The sequence below is a fragment of the Paramormyrops kingsleyae genome, chromosome 4 (genome assembly GCF_048594095.1).
Source record: "Paramormyrops kingsleyae isolate MSU_618 chromosome 4, PKINGS_0.4, whole genome shotgun sequence".
Lineage (NCBI taxonomy): Eukaryota > Metazoa > Chordata > Actinopteri > Osteoglossiformes > Mormyridae > Paramormyrops > Paramormyrops kingsleyae.
The window spans coordinates 29,041,107-29,067,313 of NC_132800.1; the positions used below are offsets into that span (position 1 = coordinate 29,041,107).

General features: G+C 46.5%; 2 protein-coding genes across 2 annotated transcripts in view; both read right to left on the minus strand.

Annotated features, from left to right (window-relative positions):
- Nucleotides 1-4,620: 4,620 nt before the first annotated feature.
- ccr12a (chemokine (C-C motif) receptor 12a) lies at nucleotides 4,621-6,699 on the minus strand. Its single transcript, XM_023792839.2, has 2 exons — nucleotides 6,584-6,699; nucleotides 4,621-6,499 (listed from the first exon to the last, which is right to left on the minus strand). The coding sequence occupies exons 1-2, from the start codon at nucleotides 6,587-6,589 to the stop codon at nucleotides 5,432-5,434; spliced, it is 1,074 nt and encodes a 357-aa protein (XP_023648607.2). The 5' UTR covers nucleotides 6,590-6,699; the 3' UTR covers nucleotides 4,621-5,431.
- A 1,781-nt stretch (nucleotides 6,700-8,480) lies between these two features.
- LOC111833998 (uncharacterized) overlaps nucleotides 8,481-26,207 on the minus strand; it is a 36,055-nt gene continuing 18,328 nt past the window's right edge. The window contains exons 17-30 of the mRNA XM_072711711.1: nucleotides 20,872-20,925; nucleotides 19,355-19,399; nucleotides 18,795-18,848; nucleotides 17,337-17,390; nucleotides 17,158-17,211; nucleotides 15,211-15,282; nucleotides 14,964-14,999; nucleotides 14,409-14,453; nucleotides 13,973-14,005; nucleotides 13,517-13,663; nucleotides 13,369-13,423; nucleotides 10,995-11,186; nucleotides 10,578-10,655; nucleotides 8,481-9,634 (exon numbers count right to left, since the gene is read on the minus strand). Coding sequence (XP_072567812.1) covers nucleotides 9,444-9,634; nucleotides 10,578-10,655; nucleotides 10,995-11,186; nucleotides 13,369-13,423; nucleotides 13,517-13,663; nucleotides 13,973-14,005; nucleotides 14,409-14,453; nucleotides 14,964-14,999; nucleotides 15,211-15,282; nucleotides 17,158-17,211; nucleotides 17,337-17,390; nucleotides 18,795-18,848; nucleotides 19,355-19,399; nucleotides 20,872-20,925 — 1,110 coding nt within the window. The 3' untranslated portion in view covers nucleotides 8,481-9,443. The remainder of the gene's footprint in view (nucleotides 9,635-10,577; nucleotides 10,656-10,994; nucleotides 11,187-13,368; nucleotides 13,424-13,516; nucleotides 13,664-13,972; nucleotides 14,006-14,408; nucleotides 14,454-14,963; nucleotides 15,000-15,210; nucleotides 15,283-17,157; nucleotides 17,212-17,336; nucleotides 17,391-18,794; nucleotides 18,849-19,354; nucleotides 19,400-20,871; nucleotides 20,926-26,207) is intronic.

Here is a 26,207-nt window from a genome sequence, read left to right on the forward strand (position 1 = left end):
TGCTGAGGTTGGGGGGTTAATTGCCTATAATTCCCCACAGGCTCTCAAAGGGCCGGGTTTCTAACAGCAGTGGGGACTGTAGCCTCAGCAAGTAACAAAGAAATACAAAGTATCTTTTATTGTTATATTTGAATTTTTTGGATCAAAATGAATGTATATCTTGGGGAAAACAATATAAAATTGTAAAGCCTTTGTTTTTTTTTCTCTTTGTTAATTGTGCCCCCATGAAAAAAAGAAAACTTGGAGATTCATGAAGTACAAAAACAATTTGAGTACCAGTACTTGAGAAATATGATTTTTGTATAAAATGCCAATACGAGGTAAATAGAAATGAAAACTGTGCAGCTATTTAAAGGAAACACATTCGGAGGGAATGCATAGACACGTGTGAGCTGAAAGCCCGCATTCATTCCTACTGCTAATCACACGCAGTCATGGGATTGCGTGCCTCTCTGCTGGTGTCACATTCATAAAGTGATGCTACCCACACGTCTCCCAAAAGCCCGTAACCTGAATCAGCGTGCAGGGCTCACAGCTGTCCATGAAAGATGTCACTGTAATTTGTCACTTAACGACTTAGAGGGTGCCTTGTATAACAATTACGAGTAAAGGTTAGTGTCTAATTAAGCTATTATTCCAGCAGGGACCTGACAGCACAGGAGAGACATAAGGCGTGACAGCTTGTGTTTTACGACGTTGGCAATAAATCGCCCTGCCTGGAAGGCAGGCTGCGGGTGTGGCAGTGCAGTGCGGGAGTGGCAGTGCGGCGCGGGAGTGGCAGTGCGGTGCGGGAGTGGCAGTGCGGCGCGGGAGTGGCAGTGCGGCGCGGGAGTGGCAGTGCGGTGCGAGTGTGGTAGTGTGGTGCGGAAGTGGCAGTGCGGTGCCCCGATTGGCAGGTCCCTGGTGGCCCTTGGGTGAGGCCCTTTAGCCCCGATTGGCAGGTCCCTGGTGGCCCTTGGGTGAGGCCCTTTAGCCCCGATTGGCAGGTCCCTGGTGGCCCTTGAGCGAAGCCCTTTAGCCCTGATTGGCAGGTCCCTGGTGGCCCTTGAGCGAAGCCCTTTAGCCCTGATTGGCAGGTCCCTGGTGGCGATTGACTGAGGCCCTTAAGCCTTGATTGCTCCAGGGATGCTGGCTGACCTGCTTTCTCAGGTATATGTTACTTTGGATAAAAGAATTTGCTAAATAAATGCTAAATTTTCTCCCACTGAACATCAGTGTAAAAGTTAAATTAGCAAAATTCGTTTTCATGCTAGAGTTTTACTAAGCATGACAAATTTCAGATGCTAAATGTTTTTTTTTTTTTTGGTTGTTCTCTACTTAATCTCAATTTTTTGCCAGAGTATTTAAAATTTCTTAATGTTTTACTGCTTAACAAAATCCCACGTGAATCAAAATCATTGTCAAATTGATGTGCTTACTTTGTGACATAAAATTCCCTAAAAAGACCAAAAGATGGCAGTATTATGAAGACAGGTAGATCACGTCATCCTTCGAAATGAAACGGTTTGTATGTTTTCAGAGCATATCGCTGTATTAGGAAAGCAAGGAAATAAAAGGAGACGGAAATGGAGAATTTGCTGGTGAGATAAGGAACCTTAACAGCGAGTAAAATGGTGTTATGAGGCAGCACCGCTCTGCATGACCTGTACGTTCTGCGGAATCTTTTAGCATAATTATAACAAATCGTCTTTGACCCGAATTCACACACATCAGTGTTTCTTATTGTGAGATGTTCTAGCCCCGTATTATTATAGAGCTGGGAGCTTTAGCCTGGATTTAAAGCTTTTCAGAGAGGCTGCTCCATAAAGGGGGGCTCACTAAGGCGGGGGGGGGGGGCACAGCAGAATTATTATCTGTAACAATCCCTGAAATCCTAAAGCTGGCTAAATGAGAGCCTTTCAGAAAAGAGGCTCTTCCGAGGCAGGAAGGAGCAAAAGAGGCAGGAAGGAGCAAAAGAGGCAGTAAGGAGCAAAAGAGGCAGGAAGGAGCAAAAGAGGCAGGAAGGAGCAAAGACCCACATTTTAATGTTCATGTTTATTGTTAATTTAAGTAAAATAACTGCAATTACGACCAAACTTTTTTTTTTTTGTTAAAAAAAGAACAATTATCATTGTAATCATTTCACTAAGCAGGGGCTGTCAAACTGCCTTATACATTCATTTAAACTCTCAAATAAAAACGAACAATCAGATATACACATTTGTAAAATCTGACAGATCGCAATGGGCTGATGAGGTGGAAAAGCAGACTGGAGAATCATTTTCTGAGGCACCGTGACCACAGCTGTTTTGTTTCACATATTCACCACTACATTCATATTATAACAGGATCATTAAACGTTTTCTGAAGTGTTAGTGATCCAAATTTCCTGAAACAATGGCCATTACGCTTTAGAATTGTCTAAAATGCCTTCGAAATGTTGACATAATGGGAAGACCCCATGGTGCTTTCAGTTCCTTTGGTTGCTGCTCTTACAACATCGACACGCATCACAGAGGAGAACCGACATTCCCAACCTCGTCTACCTTGGGTCCTGTACTCACAACTGTCATATCAATGATATCAATACTTAAACATTCAAAATCCATCCATCCTTCCATCTTCCAACTTTTTATCCTCTTCAGCTACATAAAAGAGATTTGAGAGCAAAAAAAAAAACGTACTGGAAACTATGACTGTGTCCAAATGGCGACAGAGAGGAGGGTTAGCATTGTGGGAAAGGCTAGTGCTCGGATGCTGTGGTGCAATGCGTCTCCCAAAGCACTGCGCACAACAGCGCACTGCATGGCTGTCCCGAAGTACATTCTCTCAAAGCACTGCACACAACAGTGCACTGCATGGCTGACCCTAAGTACATTCTCCCAAAGCACTGCGCACAACAGTGAGGTACCCTGAGCAAGGTACTGTCCCCAAGCACTGCTCCCCGGGCGCTGAATTAGCTGCCCTCTGCTATGTCACGAAAGTCACATATGGGTCAAATGCAGAGGTCACATTTCGTTGTTGCGCACTGTGTGCTGTGGTGTGTTGACAATGACCACTGATCACTAAATTCTAATTCTAAAATTCTAACAGCGCACTGCATGGCTGACCCTAAGTACATTCTCCCAAAGCACTGCGCACAACAGCGCACTGCATGGCTGACCCTAAGTACATTCTTCCAAAGCACTGCGCACAACAGCGCATTGCATGGCTGTCCCGAAGTGCATTCTCCCAAAGCACTGACCATAACAGCGCACTGCATTTGCATGAGACAGCAACCAAGCAGCAGTAGTGAAAATCATTTCAGAAAGGCAGAGTGTGTTCATGTTTTTGTTCATGTATTTAGTCATAAATCCATTTATTGGCATTCCGGTCATTCTTTCACTTACTCACACTCATTAATTCATTATATTTATGTACTAATTATATAACAAATACCTTTACAGTATAAAAATAATTATGGCAATATATTAATGTACCAAACCTTTCTTTAATGGACTTCTGAGCTATGAAATAATGATAAATGTTTTGTTAGTTAAATCCGAGAAATCAGTTCTGCCAACTCCTTCCATGGATAAACCGCCGTGTTTGTGGTTCCCATAAAAAAGCAGAAGCTCTTCATGTTATTCTTAGTTTCATTGTGATTACAAGAATCCATGCAGATATCCTGCAGTTATGCAACTGCGATGTTACTATATACTGCATTATCTATGGCTCGCTTTTATCTATCTATCTATCTATCTATCTATCTATCTATCTATCTATCTATCTATCTATCTAATGCCTGTCCATCCATCCGTTTGTCCATCGTCTAACATATGGCTACGGAAATCTTGTGTCCAGTTGCCAGTTGCCCTGCTTCTTCCATTCCACACTCAAATAGGTGATGTTCGCTGTCATTTTCTCCCTCCTGACAATGATTTATGGCCTAACATAGTTCTGCTTCTGCTTTACCCACAATCACATGCTCCATTTCCAGAGAGGTGTGGTGGCACTGATGCTGAAACGCAGCGATGGTCTGAAGTTACTGGCTTAGCTATAAGTGTCTACACTTTGAGCACAATACAGAAATTAAAAATCTTGAAATCTTAGAAAAGAACACCTGCTGTTAATAATTAAGTTGTTATTGTTTAAGTCTGACTGCTGTAAAAATTATGATCGAGTCAGATATTAAATATAAATGATGAAAGCAATATTGTACTAGGAATTGCAATTTTATGCGATGAAGAGTTTATTGCATTTATTTGATACAGTGCATATGATCTAATTATCCACATCTATTACTTTGCCCATCCATGGATCTCCTAAGCTTGGCAGGGTCGTGTAGGGGTCTTGCTTCTCTTCCACATGGTGCAGGACATGAGGCTGAGTTTCACCTTGCACTGTGGACCTAGACACCAGAGACTGGCAGACAGAGTGAGCACTAAGTCTTGTGCTGAAAGACAGACACGATTGAGAGCCAAGATTAAGCAGAGAGGTCCACCAGTGGTCAAGAGCAGGGCCCAATGACCTTGTTCAGCCACAAAGTCCTCAAGGTAGGGGGACCAGCTGGAGAAGACCTTGCAGATAACCAACTGCACATGTACATTTATGATATGTAGTGACCAATGTTTCAGCAGACGAGCTATAAACCAACACACATTTTCAAACACAAAGCCTGCAACTTTATTACCAATGAATTCAGAGCACATTCTATACATAAAAAAATTATAAAAAAAAAAATAATAAAAGCAACAATTTATACTTTGTACTTCTGATATGTATGTTACATTTGAACTTTAGGTTAACTGAGATGAACACAATGACATTGATCAAGACATCTGCTGCATGTTCTCACCGTGTTTGCTTTCGTCCCCCCAGGTACCACAGTCTGAAACACTCTGATGTGTGATTCTGAATGTACATCCTGCTGCACATGGCTATTACGGCCCCCTGAGGGGGGGGGGGGGCAGGCCTCCCACTAGCAAACGCTCGATAATGAAAAAGCAGAAAATAAAAGGTGCTCTTACAGGTACTATGCTACATAAGCGGCAGCGTGAGACCCATGTCTGCGCAGATTATTATGCAGATTTCAAACTGCTTTAACCCCCCTCCCAGTATGTAACCCCCACTGGTGAGAATTGACTATGCCTTTGATCCCATTCACAGTAAGTACAACATCTCCCGTCATTGAACTTCGTACCATAGTCTGTTTTCTGGGATGTCTCATATCAAAGCATAAAATAAGCATTTTTAAATCAGTTTGTCATTGTTGTTATAATAATCTGCATGAATTATTCGAAAATTAATCCTGCCACAACACTGGAATCACAGTTTTCATGAAAAAAAGATTATCCAGAGATTACACATATGTTGATATTTTTTTTAAAATAGCTACATAGCACATAACTCATCTTACAGGTAAAATAATTCAGTTTACACCGTTCAGCATTACTATGTCCTTTCAGATCTATTAGTATTCGTGCACGGTCGGCGGGCTCCTGTAAGATGTTGTTTTACTACTCTGACTTGTCGAGACGTATTCCTTTAAACAGGGAATGTGCTTCGCGAGCAGCCTCCGGAAATGGTTCCGGAACTTTTTACCCACGAACGTGTAGAAGACAGGGTTTACGCAGCAGTACAGGTAGGCGATATTGCGGGTGATATACAGGGCATAGTCAAGCTCGGAGGTACAGGAATCAAACTTGCTCGAGATTTGCTCAGCTCTCAACATAATGACGACATTGTAAGGTGTCCAGCAGATGAAAAACGCCACGATAATCACAAATATCAGCTTCACTGCTCTGCATTTCTCCCTCATTCGTGTGTGAATAATCCTGATGGTTATTCGAGTGTAACAGTACAGAACTACAGCCAGTGGGAAGAGAAAAAACAGCACAAACTGCTGATAGTACCCTACAAGCTGCCAAGTATTGAGAATGTGTTTCGAAAAGCCGGTCTCCTCGCAAAGCATGCCGCTCTGCTCATTCCTCTGCACATTGTACAGAACAAACTCCTTGACAGTAGCTAGAATGCTGACGCCCCAGACCACCAGAGAGGCCACGACGGCGTACGCGTTCCTCCGGCTCTTGGCAGAGGTGATGGCGTGAACCACCGCCAGGTACCTGTCCAAGGTCATGAGCGTCAAGAAGAGGATGGAGCTGTAGAATCCCACAAAGTAAAGGCCGCCCACCAGTTTGCAAAGTATCCTGCCAAAGATCCACTCTGAAGAGTGATATACGGCCCAGAAAGGGAGACTCAAGGAAAACACCAGATCAGAGATGACCAGGTTCAGCAGAAAGATGTTGGTGACCGTCTTCAGTTTCTCATATTTGTAGATGATATACAAGACCAGTCCATTTCCCAGTAAGCTCAGCATGAAGATGGTGTAATAGAAGGCTGGCAGGAGTTTTGCACCAAAACGGTTGACATCTTTCTTATCGCATAACAGCACAAAGTCATTTTTAATGTCATATTCCTCACCATAACCTGAGGTGTTGAAAAATTCAAAGAAATCTTCAGGGTCCATCTGTGACGAGTTCTGTCAACAGAGATTTACAGATTCTGAAAAAAATTGACAATTAAACGTGATTAAGCAACTTGTGAGAATGCGGCCCCCCCTTACCTTCATGCTCCCCCGAAGGTAGGTATAGATGTGACACAAGGATCTGTTCAGTCTGCCCTTTAAACTTTTCACGCCTCTAAGTTTTCCGAAAGCTTTTCTGGGTGCTCTGGTGACTCATAGTGGGTGTTACCGAAAAAAAAATGACACTTAGTGCTCCTGGTTTCAGTAATAGAACTTCAGTGGCAATTCGTTTGTATTTTATATAGTTGTCTTGGTACAAGTCTAATAATTTTTGCACATAGCCCTTTGCACATTGCCATTTGCACATTGTCTTGTTTTGTTTTTTATTGCAATAAGTTAATGTTTACACTGTGGTCCCTGAGCTTCGCCATTTCGTCTCTCTGTCTACTTGTATATGGTGGGGATGATCAATAAAGTTCACTTTGACTGTGAATTGTTATTTTTCTTTGTTAAATTAGAAGCAGAACAAAACGAGTTTGCCTCATGGGAAATATAGTAAAAAAAAAATCTTTTACATGCTATAAAAATTCAACATCATGGCTTAATTAAATCTTCAATGTCTTTTATATCTCCAATGGTAAGATGAAGATACATTTTGAAATAATCAAAAAATGTGCATGTTTTTTCCTTAAGTACAGTTTGGGAATGTTTAGGGATTTCATTAGAAATTCTCCACATGGTCAAATTGTTATGTGTCGTAAAACATACATTGACAGTAGCTGAGCTGCAGAAATGACAGCTAGTGTGTGATTTAGAGGAAGCTGGATTATCTGCCAGAAAATGACTGCAAAGCATATATTAATGAGACTAGTACCGTGCATTCAGCAATGAATCCACCTGCTTGATCTGATATATTGTCACTCAAACGTTCTGGAAACCTCAATATAAATAGTTTGATTTTGGTGACTATAATTGCAGATTTACTCCTGCCTTCTTGGTAGATTTATAATGTTTTTTTTTCTTTGCAAACAGATTATTTTCACGTCTCACTTTTCAGTTTCAGGATGAGACGTTGCAATAAGCTGATATTAGGTTTGAAGACAGCTGCTTTGCGGAAGTCTGTTTTTAACAGGTTTGAAGACAACAACAGAATTTGGCCAGGAAGCACTTTTGTGGTTTGGCCAAGTTAAACTGCGGTGTAGCTGCTAATATTTTTAAAGTTCTTAGCGAGAATCTCCACTTCTGAGAAATTAGCTGAGGCTGGGAGATGGGTTATGGCATTTTATTCTGAGTTTGTTTTCACCAAATAATTACTTTTAATTTACTTTTATGGAACAGATATATAGCAAAGACATCACAAGATATACTCAGACGTTGACAATGAACACCAACACCATCCATTATAATAGGAAGAACCTTAAAATAATTACCTAACATAACTGCCATATCTTCAGAATGTATGACATGTATACAATTTTATATGGAGCAATTTCTTTCAGTAACACAGAGATATCGGGCTTAGTTTCACTTAAACCAGTGTGGCCGAAACAGGTACAATGGCTGTGGTTTCGGGTGAGTGTGGCTGAACAGTGCAGGACAGCTGAGGTTTCCGGTTGAAGTGGGCAGAGCAGTCAAGGTTTCAGAGACCCACGTACACCTGCAAGGGCACTGTTGCCAGTGCTGCCTGTCACTGCAGCTTCACATCACTGCACATTTAAAGTCTGTCTTGCACCGCTGCACCTGTATTAAACAAAGGTTCCGTTTAATCCTGATAATTCTTAGAAAAAATGTACATATAGACGTTTTCCTTTGTAAGAAAAGAGAGATGACGCATAGTTTTAACAGAATACTGCAAAGCCACTGCAGGAAATCAGAGGGTGTCTTACAGGAAGCTAACAAAAGGCAAGGTGCTAAAGCAAACCTATGACTGGATGATAACGACACTGACACTGTCTTACCCCAGCTGAGCACAGGTCCCGTAAACACCCAACAAAAGAACGGTAATTCACATTTATTATATTACAGATTGATAATCTTAGAAGGGGATTCAGAGTTCACAAAAAACACCAAATACATATATATTTTCAGTGCCCATCTTTAGCTATATGCTTCCATTTCCCAGTGGAGAAATTCTCTCTTGCCCCCCCCTATCTTACTCTCCATGAGACACATATAGAAGTCAGAGTAAGTTTGGGGGTGACAGCACAGGGTCACCCAGCACCCCTCACTCAGGGGACCAGGCATGTAGCTATTCAGCAGAGGCCGGGGCTCGAACCAGCAACCTTCCGATCACAGGCACTAAGACCGAAGCGGGGGTGTGACACACGACCCCACCACAGCATCCCAAAGCACACACCTTACCAAACACCGTCATGAGGTAAGATTATATAAACCTCATCTATTCAAGGTATGCTTTACAATGTAATAAAAACATAGGCAATTAAACAATACTATGCACTTCTGGAAAAGTTCAGTGCTGCATAAATGAAGTAAATGGCAGGGGGGGGGGTCGCAATCCGGCAGGTTTAGGATGCTCGGCACTTGAGGGGTGGAAAACTTAAATGCGACATTAACTAAAATATCAAATAAATACATAAATTTCATAAATAGTGGACAATGTACATACACTACAAATATCTTTAAAACCCATGTATTTGATCTTATGGGAGGGCATGTATAGATACTCAGTTTAGGTCGGTAGACTTTAAATAAGAAAAACATATTTATATTATATGTAAGCCATTAAAAATAAGCGAGGTTTTATTTATCTACACACATCTGAATGTCTGGTGTCCAGCATAGAGGTAGCTTTCTAAGGTGATGCGTTTCTGATCGGAGGTGACATGCCACTTTATGTTTTTATCACTAAAATGCTCCATTTCAATCGTTGTCACATCTCATCCGGAGGAGCTGTTCTTCGGCTTTAGGTCTGAAAGCCCTCCAAGATGCTGCGGTGGGGCTAGGGACCAGGCCCCTTGCTGAAATGCTCGTCTCTCAGGCCGTAGGCTTGGTAGCAGAGTGCGACGTCGCAGGAGCCGGCTGGACCGGGCAGGCCTCGCTCCCCTTGGATTCCAGGAACCCCCACCTGGCCAGGGCAGCCTGGGGGCCCAGGCAAACCCTCCCCATCACTGCCCGGTGGTCCTGGAGGTCCTGAAAATCATATGGGAATAAGCTGGTGGTAGACATACTCACAGCCCTAAGCCAGTGGTAGAGATCCCTGCTGCCCCAGGCTAGTGGTATAGATCCCCGTGGCCCAAAGGCAGTGGTACAGATCCCCACAGCCCTAAGCTGGTGGTACAGATCCCCGCAGCCCTAAGCTGGTGGTATAGATCCTCGTGGCCCTAAGCTCGTGGTATAGATCCCCGCGGCATAAAGGCAGTGGTAGAGATCCCCATGGCCCTAAGCTGGTGGTATAGATCCTCGTGGCCCTAAGCTCGTGGTATAGATCCCCGCGGCATAAAGGCAGTGGTAGAGATCCCCATGGCCCTAAGCTGGTGGTATAGATCCTCGTGGCCCTAAGCTCGTGGTATAGATCCCCGCGGCATAAAGGCAGTGGTAGAGATCCCCATGGCCCTAAGCTGGTGGTATAGATCCCCGTGGGTCAAAGGCAGCGGTATAGATCCCCGCAGCCTAAAGGCAGTGGTATAGATCCCTGTGGCCCAAAGGCAGTGGTAGAGATCCCCATGGCTCTAAGCTGGTGGTATATATCCCCGTGGGCCTGAGCTGGTGGTAGTATTTACAGATCTTTAGGGGCTTTTGTGTATAATATAGCCATTCTGGTGCACTGGTCTCAACAATGCCAAAGAGACACACACACTATTCACCATTTTAAGACTTTAAGAAAGCCTGCTGGGGCCTGAACATCCAATCGGTTCAAGCACAAGGTTGGAAAGACAAATGAAAGAATGGTGAAAGAATTTGAGACAAAAGATCTTTGAATATAACCCGATGTATTTCGGTCCTTGAGCTGCTTTCTTCGGTAGTGATGGTACAGACATTGCTTAGGAGTATCATTCTGCGTTACAGTCTGCCGGAGTCAGGATGACCCCCTAACCATAAGCTGTAAGCTCTTGGAGAAGGTCTCTCAGCTTACCCACAGGGCCAGGAGGACCTGGGAGTCCTTCTTCTCCATCCCCTTTGGGTCCTTTTGGTCCCACTGGCCCGACATCACCTGAGCACATGACCGCACTCGTCACATTTCACATCTGAACATCACCTGAGCACATGACCGCACTCGTCACATTTCACATCTGAACATCACCTAAGCACATTACCACACTCGTCACATTTCACACCTCAGCATCACCTGAACACATGACAACACTCATCACATTTCACATCTCAACATCATCTGAGAACATGACCAAACACATCACATTTCACATCTCAACATCATCTGAGCACATGGCCGTACACATCACATTTCACATCTCAACATCATCTGAGCACATGTCCATACACATCACATTTCACTGTCTGTGTGGAACCAGCAGCCAATTGATTCTTGTACCTTTGATTCCTTGGGGTCCTTGTACACCGGGGGGGCCAGGGAAGCCCTGAGAGCCAGCACTTCCCGGGTAACCTGGGGCGCCACTTGTGCCCTTAGGCCCTGGGGGCCCCGGCTCGCCCGGGGGGCCTTGTTTTCCCACACAGGTCTGGCAGCTCGGAGGAGTCATTGTTAGCAAAAGCTGAGACAACTCATCTAAGACAGACGGAGGGAAATGACAGCAAGTCTTTCATTTATAAACTCCTTTGGAGAAGAGGAGCAGGTGCAGCTTCACTCCTCTGGAAGATGCATGTTTCCTGCATCAGTACCACTGATAATCCAGGCATAATTTGGTAATGTGTTCAAATATTTACGCTTTTCCTCTCCTTACATATGTAAATATCAAATAACGTAAATACAAATACACACAGCATGTCCTGTGCATTCTTTAATATAATGCTGTACTCATCTGCATCACATTTTATCCGCGCTATGTCTGGTGCTGAGTGTTTATATGCTTGTGCTCCTATAAGCACGACATTTACTTTGGGGTTCCCTTGCATTTTTACGTTTCTGTATTAGGGAGACACTTTACATGCAGCGTACTGCTGTCATGGAACCAACTAGGTACCTATGCAATTAGGCTGAGTTTCCAGTGAATGACCAGTAACAAGTATGAAGTTAGCGTCAGAGTGAGAGGTCGACATGCTACAAGAAACATAGCAAGAATCCAATAAGAGAGCAAATCTGGGCATATGGATCTCCTGACAATAAGCTCATGGCAGCTACCTACAGAAAAATGTTCTGGGGGCAGAACAAAAAATGATTGGTTCAGAGAGATGACCAATAAGATTGCATAGGAAGTGGGCCCAAGCATGGTCCCGCCTCCTCTAGTTGCTTGGGTCCACCTCCTCTGCAATAATTTTTTGTTCTGCCCCCGGAACATTTTTCTATATGTAAATCACACACAAGCTGACAATAAAGATCAACTGACTATAAGCAGCATGAAATCATCTCGATATTACTAAAAATACTTTTTAGTTAAAACAATGCAGTTAAATGGCATACACAAACACAACCTAACACCTCTCTCTATATGCATGCCGCTGTTCTTAATATTTAAGGGAACACTGCAAAAGTAATGGAAACACTGTTAGAGTCACCACCAATATACCAGAACTTCTATTCAGAGAAAATTGAGCAACACATTTCAGAAAATTCACCCTCCCCTTGAAAATGAAGAAATGAAAAATGCATTGGTTCCTATAGCATGCAAGGTGTTTCCATCTTGGGCTTAACTGAAGCAATGTGTGAAGCTGGTGATGCAATCAGACACACGGCCCCTACACACCATGTCCTTTAACTGACATTATATACCGTATAAGCAGCTATTAAGCACGGTGATCATGACACGGGGAGGCAAATTTTCATGATGCTTTAGAATTCCATGCTAATAAGATATACACCATATAATTACAGTAATATTGCTGTTAATGCACCACAAATGCAGCCTGCTTCACTCAGACTGCTACAGATATGGCAATATTGCTGATAATGTCCCAAAATCACAGCCTTGGAAGATTCACTTCTGCTCCATTAGAGAAGTTCCAGTCCTGGAGGACCAGTCTGCAGTCTGCAGTTTGCAGATCTCCCTGCTCAAACACACCTACTAAACCTGGAAAAAGCTGGTGAGCTGAATGAGGAGTGTTTCGTACAGGGAACTGTGTTGCAGATTGACCCTACAGGACTGCGAATGGGCAGCCTTGGCATAGAGGAAAGTGCCCTGTAAGTTGGCAGTGACAATGCCCCAACGACACCCAGCTGACAGTGAATTATTACTGTCAGCGGAAGACAATTGAGCTAACTCTCCCTCGGTGTTAAGGAGCACTTTCACATCACGGCAGGGAGAACAGAAGGATTCCTCTCTAACAGGCTGCATGAGCAGCATGCTGAGTAACCAGGATGTGTACTAAGAGTGCAGTCTGCCCTGTAACTGCTATAACTCCAGTAGTGCTATTGCTCATGTACTAAGAGTGCAGTCTGCCCTGTAACTGCTATAACTCCAGTAGTGTTATTGCTCATGTACTAAGAGTGCAGTCTGCCCTGTAACTGCTATAACTCCAGTAGTGTTATTGCTCATGTACTAAGAGTGCAGTCTGCCCTGTAACTGCTATAACTCCAGTAGTGTTATTGCTCATGTACTAAGAGTGCAGTCTGCCCTGTAACTGCTAATTCCAGTAGTGTTATTGCTCATGTACAAAAAGTGTAGTCTGCCCTGTAACTGCTAGAACTCTAGTAGTGTTGTTAATGTGCTAAAACTGTAACCTGTTCTATGGACACTTTTAACGGAAACTGCCAAAAAAAAAGGAAATGAGCACTGAGAATGAAATCAGCTTACTGTGTAGGACATTTCTGCACAGCTTCATCAAGTGCTCATCCGAGGGCGGCTTTCCCTGGAACATACAATAAAAAAATGACCCTGTTATCAACTGGAGGTTTCTCCTGTTATTGCATGGGGAAGTAAAAGAGAAAAAGGACAAACTCACAGGCTTTCCTGGATACCCAGGAGCGCCCGGATGTCCTGGTAATCCATCCGGGCCCGGAGACCCACGTGGCCCGGTGCCACCTGCAGGTCCCGTGTCTCCCTTTCTCCCCTCTGGACCCCGGAATCCAGAGTCTCCTGTCACTCCTTTCTGGGGGTGTAACAGAAGTGCAAGGGTTTGCAGAAAAATACCAAACGTGAAACCCAGTGAAATGGAATTTCAGCCACAAGGCTCTTATCACTACTGCATGCGCGTACTTCTTTGTAAAGACAGCATTGACACATCTGCACAACTGTGTACTTCTCCCTTAACATGGCACTGACACATCTGTGAAACGGCATACCTCTCCTGAAACATCTTCCGTCGTGCATGCGTGTGTGTGCTTGTGACCGTGTGCATGACGCCGTGTCCATGCATATACGTGCACCACTTACAGTACAATGATCAAGGTGCACCCACCTCGCCTTTAATTCCTCTGGGACCAGCATCACCCTGCAGAGAGCACACGTTAGACATGTCCAGTGCTGTGTGACAGTGCTGTGTGACAGTGCTGTGTGACAGTGCCTGCGTGTGTGTCTAACTCCGCCACTGCGATCCCAGGACATTTAACAGTGAAATATGCCCTCCAGCAGTGGTTCCGGAGGCTCAGTCAGAGATCTAAGCTGTTGTTTTTCTCTTTCCTGTGGCCAAACAAGCGAATGACCATAACAGTACGTGAAAATACTGGACAAGGTTGGGAAAGACTGAATTACAAGATGACTTGTAGACTTTGAATGGACATAGTGTATAAACCCTGGTTCTCCAGTAATATGCAGCCTCTATTCAGTTAATTAAACCACACGCACACTTGTGTGCTACACAGACACACACACACTGATGATCAACGTGAACTCACGGGTGCCCCTGGCCTCCCGGGTGGTCCGTCACCCCCCCGCTCACCCTGAAACAAAGGCCAAGTCAGAACAGCATCTCCCCCCCAAAGGACGACGTTAACTTTTGTAGTCAGACAATGTCCCTGAGAAGACCCTTGACAGGCACATGGTATGTACACGGTATGCAGCAGTGACACATATTATCTCCCCTGTTATTCATCTAACACACGCTGAAGGGTGCCTTTCCGTAATGGTGCCAGTGGTATTGAGCATCACCAGATATATTTATTGAATATTAATAATGAAGCAGCATCCCTGTTTGGGAGAGGTGTTGGTGCGCTGCATGATAATAAACAGATTGATTTCCGACTCTTCTTGTGATAATAATGTCATGTGAGGGCAGAGAGGGGTGCTGTAAGAGGGGGGGGGGGTGGAAGGGGGGAGCGATGATTCCAAAGGCCTAAAATGTTTAGCTGCGCTCCTGAGGACAGGGAGACCAAAGCTAGACTGGGAATAAAAATTGGGCCTGGTGAATTTTTCCAACTCACGGGGCTCGGGGGGGACAATTAGGCTATTACCTGACTCCCTTTTGGTCCCGGTTCCCCCACTTCACCCTGCAAAACACAGCATCGTTATTTAAGACACGAAAAAATCCTGTTTTGCCACTTAGAAATTTCAATAAGCTGTTTGCATTGCAAATCTACACTCACAGTGACGAGAACATGTGCATTCAAACACATCCAATGCAAACATGGTGTAAACATGGTGTTAACAGAGTTAAAACAGAGTTAATATAGGGGTAATGTAACAGGAGATCCAACCCACCTTGTGCCCTTTAAATCCTGGCATTCCCATGATTCCTGGTGACCCCTGAACCCCAGGCTCACCGGGTTCACCCTGCAGCAAATGTATAGCCTGTGTTCATTGATGCACTGTAGCATTAAAGCATCTTCTCAGTGTGTTGTACATAGTGATATGGTTCTCTCTGCTGGCCTGGTCCACCCAGACCCTGTGTGATGTGGTTCTCGCTGCTGGCCTGGTCCACCCAGACCCTGTGTGATGTGATTCTGTCTCTGGCCTGGTCCACCCAGACCCTGTGTGATGTGATTCTGTCTCTGGCCTGGTCCACCCATACCCTGTGTGATGTGATTTTGTCTCTGGCCTGGTCCTCCCAGGCCCTGTGTGATGTGATTCTGTCTCTGGCCTGGTCCACCCAGGCCATGTGTGATGTGATTCTGTCTATGCCCTGGTCCACCCAGGCCATGTGTGATGTGATTCTGTCTCTGGCCTGGTCCACCCAGACCCTGTGTGATGTGATTCTGTCTCTGGCCTGGTCCACCCAGGCCATGTGTGATGTGATTCTGTCTCTGGCCTGGTCCACCCAGGCCCTGTGTGATGTGATTCTGTCTCTGGCCTGGTTCTCCCAAGCCCTGTGTGATGTGATTTTGTCTGCTCTTACACCAGAAAGAAACTCACAGTGAGCTCTGCCTTTCCTGTTACACATTCCATACAAAAAAACCTGTATATCAATATAGCATAAAGGTAAGAGTTCCATTTTTTTCCATCTATCATGAGACATTTCTGAAAGTCTCATAGAAGGTTCTAAAAATATCTAAAAAAAATTCCCTGCAAGATCTTATCTCCACTTCAAACATCTCAGGTCAACATGAAGCACAACTGCAATAATATCTCAAGCACATTTTTTTAACCCCCGCCACCCATTTTACAGACTCACATCACTCACTAACCTTACATGCAGTGAGCTATTTCTCATGCTGTTTATTGCTCCAAAAGTAATTACATTAGGAAAAGCAAAGACAACAAAAGCACTTAAATCAGATGTAAATGAAGTTTTGTTCTAATAAATATTCAGTGTTTTTCAAGTAAAATAAAACAGCTTTATGCAAGATAATTTTCCTAATCAAGTTCATGCAGTTCAGCACCAAAGTGAAGCCATACAGTTCACAGATGAAGCTGCTGTTTTGGTTTTTAAGGGCCTGCAATTTTCAGAGGCTCAGAATCAGAAATACTACAAATTGTTATTATAGATGAAATGGCCTTTGGTCAATCTCTTTATGCTCTTTTTGTGTCGTGTGTGAAAGTACAGGCAGCCAGTCCAACATGAGTGAAACCGCGGAGCAGTGGTAGTGTCAGTGTAGACGGCGGCTGTGAATTCCCCTTCCACAGCTGCCGCTCTCGTTCAGCGAGCTTTTGTTTTCCCCGTCGCCTAACATCGTTATATCCCTTTCGGCACTATGCAGGTGATCTAATGATGCCAGATAACGAGGACACGCTTGCTGCTGCCTCATTCCACGCCTGCTTCACCTCCAAGAGCTTAAGTGGAACAGGAACAGTTGTGCTAACATAGATGACGTGCTGGTGCCGTTTCACCTCGCGCATGAGCACGTCCGTTTCCTTGGGCGAAGAGCGACATCGTAATAGCAGTCCGCCGTAAAACAAGCACCGCTGCCTTTTAAAGGTGAGGTGACTCGCCGTTCTTGTTAAGCCCAAAACACGGCAGTTACAAGACAGTTACAACAACCTTCTTGCGCTTTGTGTTGGCACAAAGACTGTTTTTTCCGGCGTCAAAATAGCAAAATGGATTTTGTACACGGCCATAGATGTCAGTTGCGTTTTGCATGTTACACTTTGTGTTACACCATCAAAACAGAGCCCACAGTATCAGTGTTAAACCTTACAGCAGTTGTCGTGTCACCATTAAACTGGGAAAGGTAAGAACCCAAGGCGGCGCTCCCAGAATCCCCTGCTCACCTTGGGTCCGAGAAATCCCTGAGGACCCGGTACTCCGCGATCCCCAGGACTCCCCTGCACATGAGCAAACAGAAACACTGTCAGCCTTGGTGGACAATGGGATGTATACGCAATCACAAAGCCACGAAACACACACCACACACACGCACAGCACAAGAGCCTGTCCCTGTGAAATGCACCTTGGAGCCTTTGAGGCCTTCAGTCCCCGGAGGGCCGGCAGAGCCAGGATGCCCCTGCAGGACAAAAGCAGACAGTCATTACGCTGAGCTTGGTGGATAAGGTATAAGGACAAAGTCACACCTGAGGAATGCTTCCTGGGGGTGGGCAGGTTACAAAGGCATCTACGCTGTTTGCACAGATCTCCACACTGTCTGTAGAGGCTTGTGCAGGAGAGTAGGTAGACAATCAGACACTGAAGGGGTGGAATTAAACAATGAAATGTCCGATTTTTAAGATTAAGATTGAATTTCCTGGGGGAAATTCTGCTGTATACACAAGCAAAAAAGTAGTGCACAGGCAAACATGCATAAAGTGCCAAACAGAAAGAGTGCAAATGCAGTTTTCATAGTGCAAACACAGCATGCATGGTGCAAACGTAGTATACATGGTGCAAATGTAGTATACATGCTGCAAACGCAGTATACATGGTGCAAACGCAGTATACATGCTGCAAACGCAGTATACATGCTGCAAACGCAGTATACATGGTGCAAACGCAGTATACATGGTGCAAACGCAGTATACATGCTGCAAACGCAGTATACATGGTGCAAACGCAGTATACATGGTGCAAATGCAGTATACATGGTGCAAACGCAGTACAGTCGGCCCTCGTTTATCGCAGTTAATCAGTCCTAGACGCTACCGCGATAAGTGAATTTCCGCAAAGTAGGATTCTTTATTTATAAATATTTTCATAGAGCATAGAAAGCCTGTTTACGACCTTCTAAATACGGTTCTTAACATTATTACAGCCCTCTAGACATTAAATAACACCCTTTAGTCACCATTACACTCGTATTACCCAATATATTAGACAAAATAAGAGAAAAGACATATTAGACATTACAAATATATTATTATTATTGTACATTTAATTACGCACATACACAGTTCTTACACACAACCACTAACCAATGAAATCCATGAAAAGCCATCATGGGGCTTAGATAAAAGTTCTCAGAAATCCCAAAGACAACACCAAAGATGCCCGATTACAGTTCTAAATTGTTTAATTCGATGTTAACTTAGACTCAGCAGAGTAATAAAGAACTTGGAAAAATGCCACACACTGAAATCTTACGATGATTAGACAGGCATTGCTGTTTGACTGTATGTGTACTGTGTCAATACTTCTGAACTCTAGCATATGTGATGTTTCATCTTTCCATGTAGAACTTCATGCAGCCAGGAGAGGGCAGCAACACAGCAGCTGAACATGGAAGTGTCTCGCGATCTCCACATTATCCTCTAATTCAGACCTACAAACCTGCCACGACCAGGCAGCATCCCCACGGCACCTGATAACTGATGTCTGAGTTGCTTCTGGTGGTTCAGTTGCTGGCATTGTTGCCTCACGCCTCTAAGGATGGGGTTTAAACGCTGCCCCCACTGTCACGATGCACACGGTCACCTACCGCCGGTCCCTTTGGTCCTGGCATTCCGGCGGATCCGGGAATTCCCTTTTCTCCCTGTCACAGACACCACGGAGAGAGCAGGAATTCTCACATCAGCAGCAGCCAGAAGCGCAGCCTCGCCGCCCCCCTCCCTATGCGGCATGTAACTGCACCTCAGCTGCACCCGCAGCCAGAAGCGCAGCCTCGCCGCCCCCCTCCCTATGCAGCATGTAGCTGAAGCTCAGCTGCACCCGCAGCCAGAAGCGCAGCCTCGCCGCCCCCCTCCCTATGCGGCATGTAACTGCACCTCAGCTGCACCCGCAGCCAGAAGCGCAGCCTCGCCGCCCCCCTCCCTATGCGGCACGTAGCTGAACCGCAGCTGCACCCGCATTTTCACCAGGCGCTCACCTGCCACTATTATCCTAAGAGACTGACATTTATACTCCTGCATAAAGGGGACATGTTTAAATATGCAGGTCAGGAAAAGCTACTATAGCCCTCCCTGGATACATGAGGTTACAGGGACCAAACAGTTACCCACTGTGGTACCATGGGGGGGGGGGGGGGGGGGGGGCGCTTACCTGAGGCCCGACGGGTCCCGTGTCACCAGGGAGGCCCTGCAACCCCTGTGAGCAACATGAAGCACAGACATCAAGTCAGCACAGGCTTCATAGTCAGGCCAGCACAGGCTTCACAGTCAGGCCAGCACAGGCTTCACAGTCAGGCCAGCACAGGCTTCACAGTCAGGCCAGCACAGGCTTCACAGTCAGGCCAGCACAGGCTTCACAGTCAGGCCAGCCATGCACAGGACCCCAGCATGCGACACGCGACAGAGGACAGCAGTCATTTCTGTACCATTATCAATAATTTAGGTGAGACAGACGGAGGACTACTGCCGGTCAACAGAACAGAACATAACAAACAAGCATGATCACACGGACAAACAGGTTCATCCTTCCCTCGGATCAGGTATTCTGCTAGTTTCCCTTGCGGTGAAGTCAGATATTACACACACATGACTAAAGTTACATTCTGAGGCTGTAAAACACACCAAGCTGGCATGTTTAGGGCTTATGAAGACACACAGGGCTACGATTATTATCCCGTCCACTTCCTACGCCCTGGGGACGCTAATATTAGGGCCAGTAGGTGTCAGACAGTGACGTGATGAAACACAGCCGCCGTCAGCCCTGTCTGTTTGAAAACCCCGGGCTGCCACATCACCAGCTCAAAGGCGTCTCTCCGCACGCAGCTTCGCAGTCCGTGGGCGTTGGCTGCGGCCCTGAGACTCAATAGACAACTTTGGATGCTTGAAATATTGGGTGTTATAAATTAGGGAAGGTAACCAATGAGGCATGTTATTCCAGCCTGTTCTGAGCCCCCCCCACCCCCCCACGAACCCCACCCCCCCAATGTCAACACAAGCAGCCCAGCTATTTCGAAGTAAATATCCGCGACTTATTTTAGCTGCCGTCACGGGCCGTGCAGGGAGAGCGTGAATGCCACAGGAATGAAAACAGAACCACACCGCTTCCGTATCAAAGTGCAGGTGCCGGCAGCTGGGGGGGGAGGGGGGGTACAAGGCAAAGGGGCCCTTCGGCTCGTACCGCGTATCTGCTTTTAATCTCAGCTGCCCACAATGAAAGTCACTGCAGGAGGAACAGCAGTCGGCATTCATGCTTTTCAACAATATCACGGGAGGAGACTGTTTCATTCAGTTTACTGACAGCTAAAACTGTCGAAAATAAAGGGATTTATTGTAGTACTGCTACAGAAAATTAGCAGAAAATGCCCTTCTTTTAAAATTAATTTCCAGTATGTTTATGGATGCACAATCTGTTTGAGGCACAAATCAAGGTAACTGTGAAAAATCTGATCACCGAGCTGGACAGGGGATTGGCTTCTACATGAGCAGGTATCGGCAAATGATTCTATACAGAAATATCCAGCAATACCTTTAATCCCGATACTACACACAGTAGATCATAATACAGTTGAAAATCACAGACTAAAACTGTGCCTTGGTCTTCAGCCAAGGCAGTGATGTCTGCTAGCTGCTGCGTTTCAGGGATGAGACATTTGCGCAGGTGTGACTCACCGGGTCGCCTCGGGGGCCTTCAGAACCAGGGAACCCAGGGTCACCTTTCTCACCCTGCAGACATATAAACAGACTCAGTAAATCCACAGCGATCATTGCATTAAGAGTTCTGGTGCTCTGTGGGTAACGATGCCTTGCCCATGATCAGAAGGTTGCTGGTTTAAATCCCTTGGCTAGCAGAGTGATGTCACAATTGGGCAAAGTCCTTAACCCTGTTGCTTAAGGCACTGGCTAACCTGCTCCCTCAGTCGTATGTTATTTTGGATGAAGTGTTCACGAAATAAATGTAATCTAATGTTAAGAAATTGGTCAAAATATGTATTTTTTCCAATCTTCCAACTGCTTATCATGATCAAGGTGGAGGGGGAGTGTGGAGCTGCTCTTGGGGACACCCTGGATGGGACAACAGTCCATCACAGGACACAAGGCAGGGGACAGTCCATTACAGGACATGGGACTCAATAGACATCTAATACTAAATCTATATTAATTGCGAATCCTGTAGGTCCCACGTCTCCGGCCAGTCTCTCTGAAGGCGGGCCTCACGTCTCCGGCCAGTCTCTCTGAAGTCAGGCCCCACGTCTCCGGCCAGTCTCTATGAAAGCGGGCCCCGCGTCTCAGGCCAGTCTCTCTGAAGTCAGGCCCCACGTCTCCGGCCAGTCTCTCTGAAGGCGGGCCCCACGTCTCCGGCCAGTCTCTCTGAAGGCGGGCCCCACGTCTCCGGCCAGTCTCTCTGACGTCGGGCCCCACGTCTCCGGCCAGTCTCTCTGAAGGCGGGCCCCACGTCTCCGGCCAGTCTCTCTGAAGTCGGGCCCCACGTCTCCGGCCAGTCTCTCTGAAGGCGGGCCCCACGTCTCCGGCCAGTCTCTCTGAAGTCGGGCCCCACGTCTCCGGCCAGTCTCTCTGAAGGCGGGCCCCACGTCTCCGGCCAGTCTCTCTGAAGTCGGGCCCCACGTCTCCGGCCAGTCTCTCTGAAGGCGGGCCCCACGTCTCCGGCCAGTCTCTCTGAAGTCGGGCCCCACGTCTCCGGCCAGTCTCTCTGAAGGCGGGCTCCACGTCTCCGGCCAGTCTCTCTGAAGTCGGGCCCCACAGCTCCGGCCAGTCTCTATGAAGGCGGGCCCCGCGTCTCCGGCCAGTCTCTCTGAAGGCGGGCCCCGCGTCTCCGGCCAGTCTCTCTGAAGGCGGGCCCCGCGTCTCCGGCCAGTCTCTCTGAAGGCGGGCCCCGCGTCTCCGGCCAGTCTCTCTGAAGGCGGGTCCCGCGTCTCCGGCCAGTCTCTCTAAAGGCGGGACGTGCATCTCCGGCCAGTCTCTCTGAAGGCGGGTCTCGCGTCTCCGGCCAGTCTCTCTGAAGGCGGGTCCCGCGTCTCCGGCCAGTCTCTCTGAAGGCGGGCCCCGCGTCTCCGGCCAGTCTCTCTGAAGGCGGGCCCCGCGTCTCCGGCCAGTCTCTCTGAAGGCGGGTCCCGCGTCTCCGGCCAGTCTCTCTAAAGGCGGGACGTGCATCTCCGGCCAGTCTCTCTGAAGGCGGGACGTGCATCTCCGGCCAGTCTCTCTAAAGGCGGGACGTGTATCTCCGGCCAGTCTCTCTAAAGGATTCTGCCTGCTGCTGCCAACTCTCCGCTAAATCCCTCAGCTTAGACATGCCCCCACCTCCTTTCCTGCTCTCTGCCTCCCTGTCTTTAATCCATCTCTGCCCTCTCCTCTCATTCCTCTTATTTCCCTCACTATTGAAAGAAACGCGGTGGCCTTTTGCATCCCTTCCATTTGGAAACAGTAGGCCTCTTTAATAACAAAGACTTTAACGAGATGTAGAGCACTTGACAAGTTTCCGAAAACAAAATACTGCCAGATTTCAAACACAAACACAGGCAACAATTATCTCACCTACAGTTATATTTACAATCCTTACTCATCAAAATGGCTCCACAGTCACATTTCTACAAGATAAAAACACAAATTCTTACGGGTTTCAGCTTACTGGGGGCATCTGGGTCTGAGGTGACAGACATCGATTTCATAAACAGGGGCTCGCCTCTTTGGGTGGTTACAGCGGGCGGTTAGGGGTGCGTTTTGGGTTTGAGTGGTATCCAATCAACACGCATACATAAAAGCAGCCATACCCAAAAACACACAATTTCAAAGATATAATTAGTCAGCTAGAGGGGGCGTGGCCTCTGGGGCGGGGCCTCAGCCGGATAATTTTTAACCAGATGTGAAACCGAAGTCGGCTGCTCCAGAAGTGGTTACATGATGGTGTAGATGGCAAATAAAATAACCAAAAAGTTTTATACATAAAGATCTGTATTATGTAGATGTGTCATTCACACATAATTGCACCGACGAGTGAAACCTGTAATTGAATTTTGCACTGGGCATCTTTAATTTTATTTTCTTATTTGAATCTGCCCCACAAGCTGTTTGTGGCCTGAGCTGGCCCCGTAATGCTCGTACTGGGTAAACTGGGCCGCTGAGCGGATAAGTCAGCAATGTTGCCATTGTGCCTCAGGATGAATCCTTCCCAAAAAGCTTGTGACACACAGTTTTGTTTTCAACAGACATCACATGATGATATACTTGATAAAAATGCTGGCAAAGGCACTTAAGCCACCATATATGTGAAAGGAATAAAGGAATAGAATCCTGGATTTAAAAGAAAGCACAGATATCCAGTAGGGCTATGAAATCATTATTTTCCATTATTCAGGATCAATAAACCATTTTCAAAAGTCCAACAATAACATGGAACTCAATTGTGCAGCGCAGCAGGCTGTAGAGCTGGGAACCGACTGCAGTGAAAGCACGTGCAAACTGGCGCTGCGAGAGTGCAGAGCGGAGCGATGTTCGAAGCGAGCTAGCTTCTTCGTATGAGCCCAATATACGCAATAAAGCCCCGACATGCTCTTCAGCGAAAGTATTCACATTTCGATTTAAAAAAAAATGCTAGACCAGCTCTTCTGAAATTATAATCACAAAAGCTGTTTGCTTGCATTGCTAAGTTTAAGTCACAGAGTAGAATCAGCAGCTCTGAGATCCGTTCCAAGATCAATTTTGAGGCAAGCAGAGGGAATCTGCTGACAGCTCCGATTCAATATTTATTCAAAAGGGTTATGTTCCATTAAGCTTCTGTCACACAGAAAAGCCATCCAAAATTAAGCAATTCATTATAAAACGCGTTCAGGTTGCGTGTGTGAAGTGGAAAGTGGAAATCACAACTAAATAAATTAAGATTTAAAAAAAACCCCACGACCGTATACACAAACAGAAATAGCTGTGGCCTTTTATGTTGGGAGTCACTGACAGAGGGGAATTTCACTCTGAAATAGCTGTAGCCTTTTATGTTGGGAGTCATTCGCAGAGGGAAATTTCACTCTTTGCTGAAACCTCATTTCTCATCCTGTTATGTCACTTGACTGCATTGCAAACATCCAAAGCTAATTCGCTTTTAATGTTCACTGAATGTCCATTTAAGTCTCTGTATACCAAAAGCTCAGTCCTACTGGCAGCCCTATTGTCTCTGCTGTGTGTGTGTGTGTGTCCGCGCGTGTGTGTGTATGTGTGTACGTGTGTGTGTGTGTGTGTGTGTCCTTACAGCCAGCTCACAGCCTGCGCAGCCGGGGTGTGTGTGTGCTGTCTTTTCGGTAGGCTCGACCCGAGGAGAGCGCCTGATTCCGACCTCACTGCCCACATCAAGCCCCCCCATAGTCAGCAGAAGGCTCCACATGCGGTTAAGGCTGCCGGTTCACATTCGGGGGGGTCGGAGCGCGGGCCAGGGCCCTTCTAATCCAAAATGGGAGGAAAACCCTGGAAAAGGTTCAAATAAGCTGTACAATCAAAGGCTTCTTATGCTATATAAATATACAGTCAGGCCGTTCTTGGAGACTGCAGGACCTGCATCGCCCGACCAGGAGGTGCATGATTTATGCAGGATCTGCATCGCCCGACCAAGAGGTGCATGATTTACACAGGTCCTGCATCGCCCGACCAAGAGGTGCATGATTTACACAGGTCCTGCATCGCCCGACCAAGAGGTGCATGATTTAAACAGGTCCTGCATCGCCCGACCAAGAGGTGCATGATTTACACAGGTCCTGCATCGCTCAACCAGGAGGTGCATGATTCCTTACGCATGGTGTATATATGCAACCTTTAATGACTTAAAATTTACAAAACTTGACTTAATCAGTCAGTGCAACATAAGCGGGGAAGGTCCATTTCCCTCAGGGTGAGCTGCAGGCCCGGTATCGGGCAGGGAAGGTCCATTTCCCTCATGGTGAGCTGCAGGCCCGGTATCGGGCAGGGAAGGTCCATTTCCCTCAGGGTGAGCTGCAGGCCCGGTATCGGGCAGGGAAGGTCCATTTCCCTCATGGTGAGCTGCAGGCCCGGTACTGAGCGGGGAAGGTCCATTTCCCACAGGATGAGCTGCAGGCCCGGTATCGGGCAGGGAAGGTCCATTTCCCTCATGGTGAGCTGCAGGCCCGGTATCGGGCAGGGAAGGTCCATTTCCCTCAGGGTGAGCTGCAGGCCCGGTATCGGGCAGGGAAGGTCCATTTCCCTCATGGTGAGCTGCAGGCCCGGTATCGGGCAGGGAAGGTCCATTTCCCACAGGATGAGCTGTGGACCCAGTACCGGGTGAGAAACGTCCATTTCCCTCAGGCTAAGGTCTAAACAGCTCTACACAAGCCAAGGTCCCTTGCCTGACATTTGAATGTCAGTTTCGCATGAGTGCTTAGAAAAGGTCCAGGAGAACCACGTTACTAAGGATCACACATCGGTTCTGGCTGTGCTCCAAGAACAAGCTGCATGGATGAAACTCTGCACTCATTTAACATATTTCTTGTTTCCCATCTTTGTGTAACACTGAGTTTTCCTTTCTCTCCCAGTAAATGTGCTCTCCTCCTGCGGTGCCTCCGCTGTGGCCCTTTCTGCTGCTCCCTGCTGCTTGGGTGACACACGTTTCCACTGCCAGGCCCAAATAAAGTCCCTGTTCCTGCCTCCGAAAGGAACCAGTGATCAAGAAGGCTGCAGCTGCTCACACATCGCTTACAGTATAAATGTGACGTCGCATTACGGCGGCGCACGAGCTAAACAGGCCCAGTTCCTCGCAGATTTGTGGCGCCAGCAGCTGTCTGTGCCCGGGGCCCCGCGGGGGGGTCGCTCTGCGCCAATCAGATTAAAAAAATAACTCAAGAGATTCCAAACCTTTTTCTCATCCGCTCATCAGCTACTTAAAATGCCAATTTCTAATATCAGGAATTCTATTGCACCTACGAGTAGCTTTGTAACTGAATTATAACGAGCTACGGCTGCATTTCTGATCTCAGAAATTGGATTTTCAACTA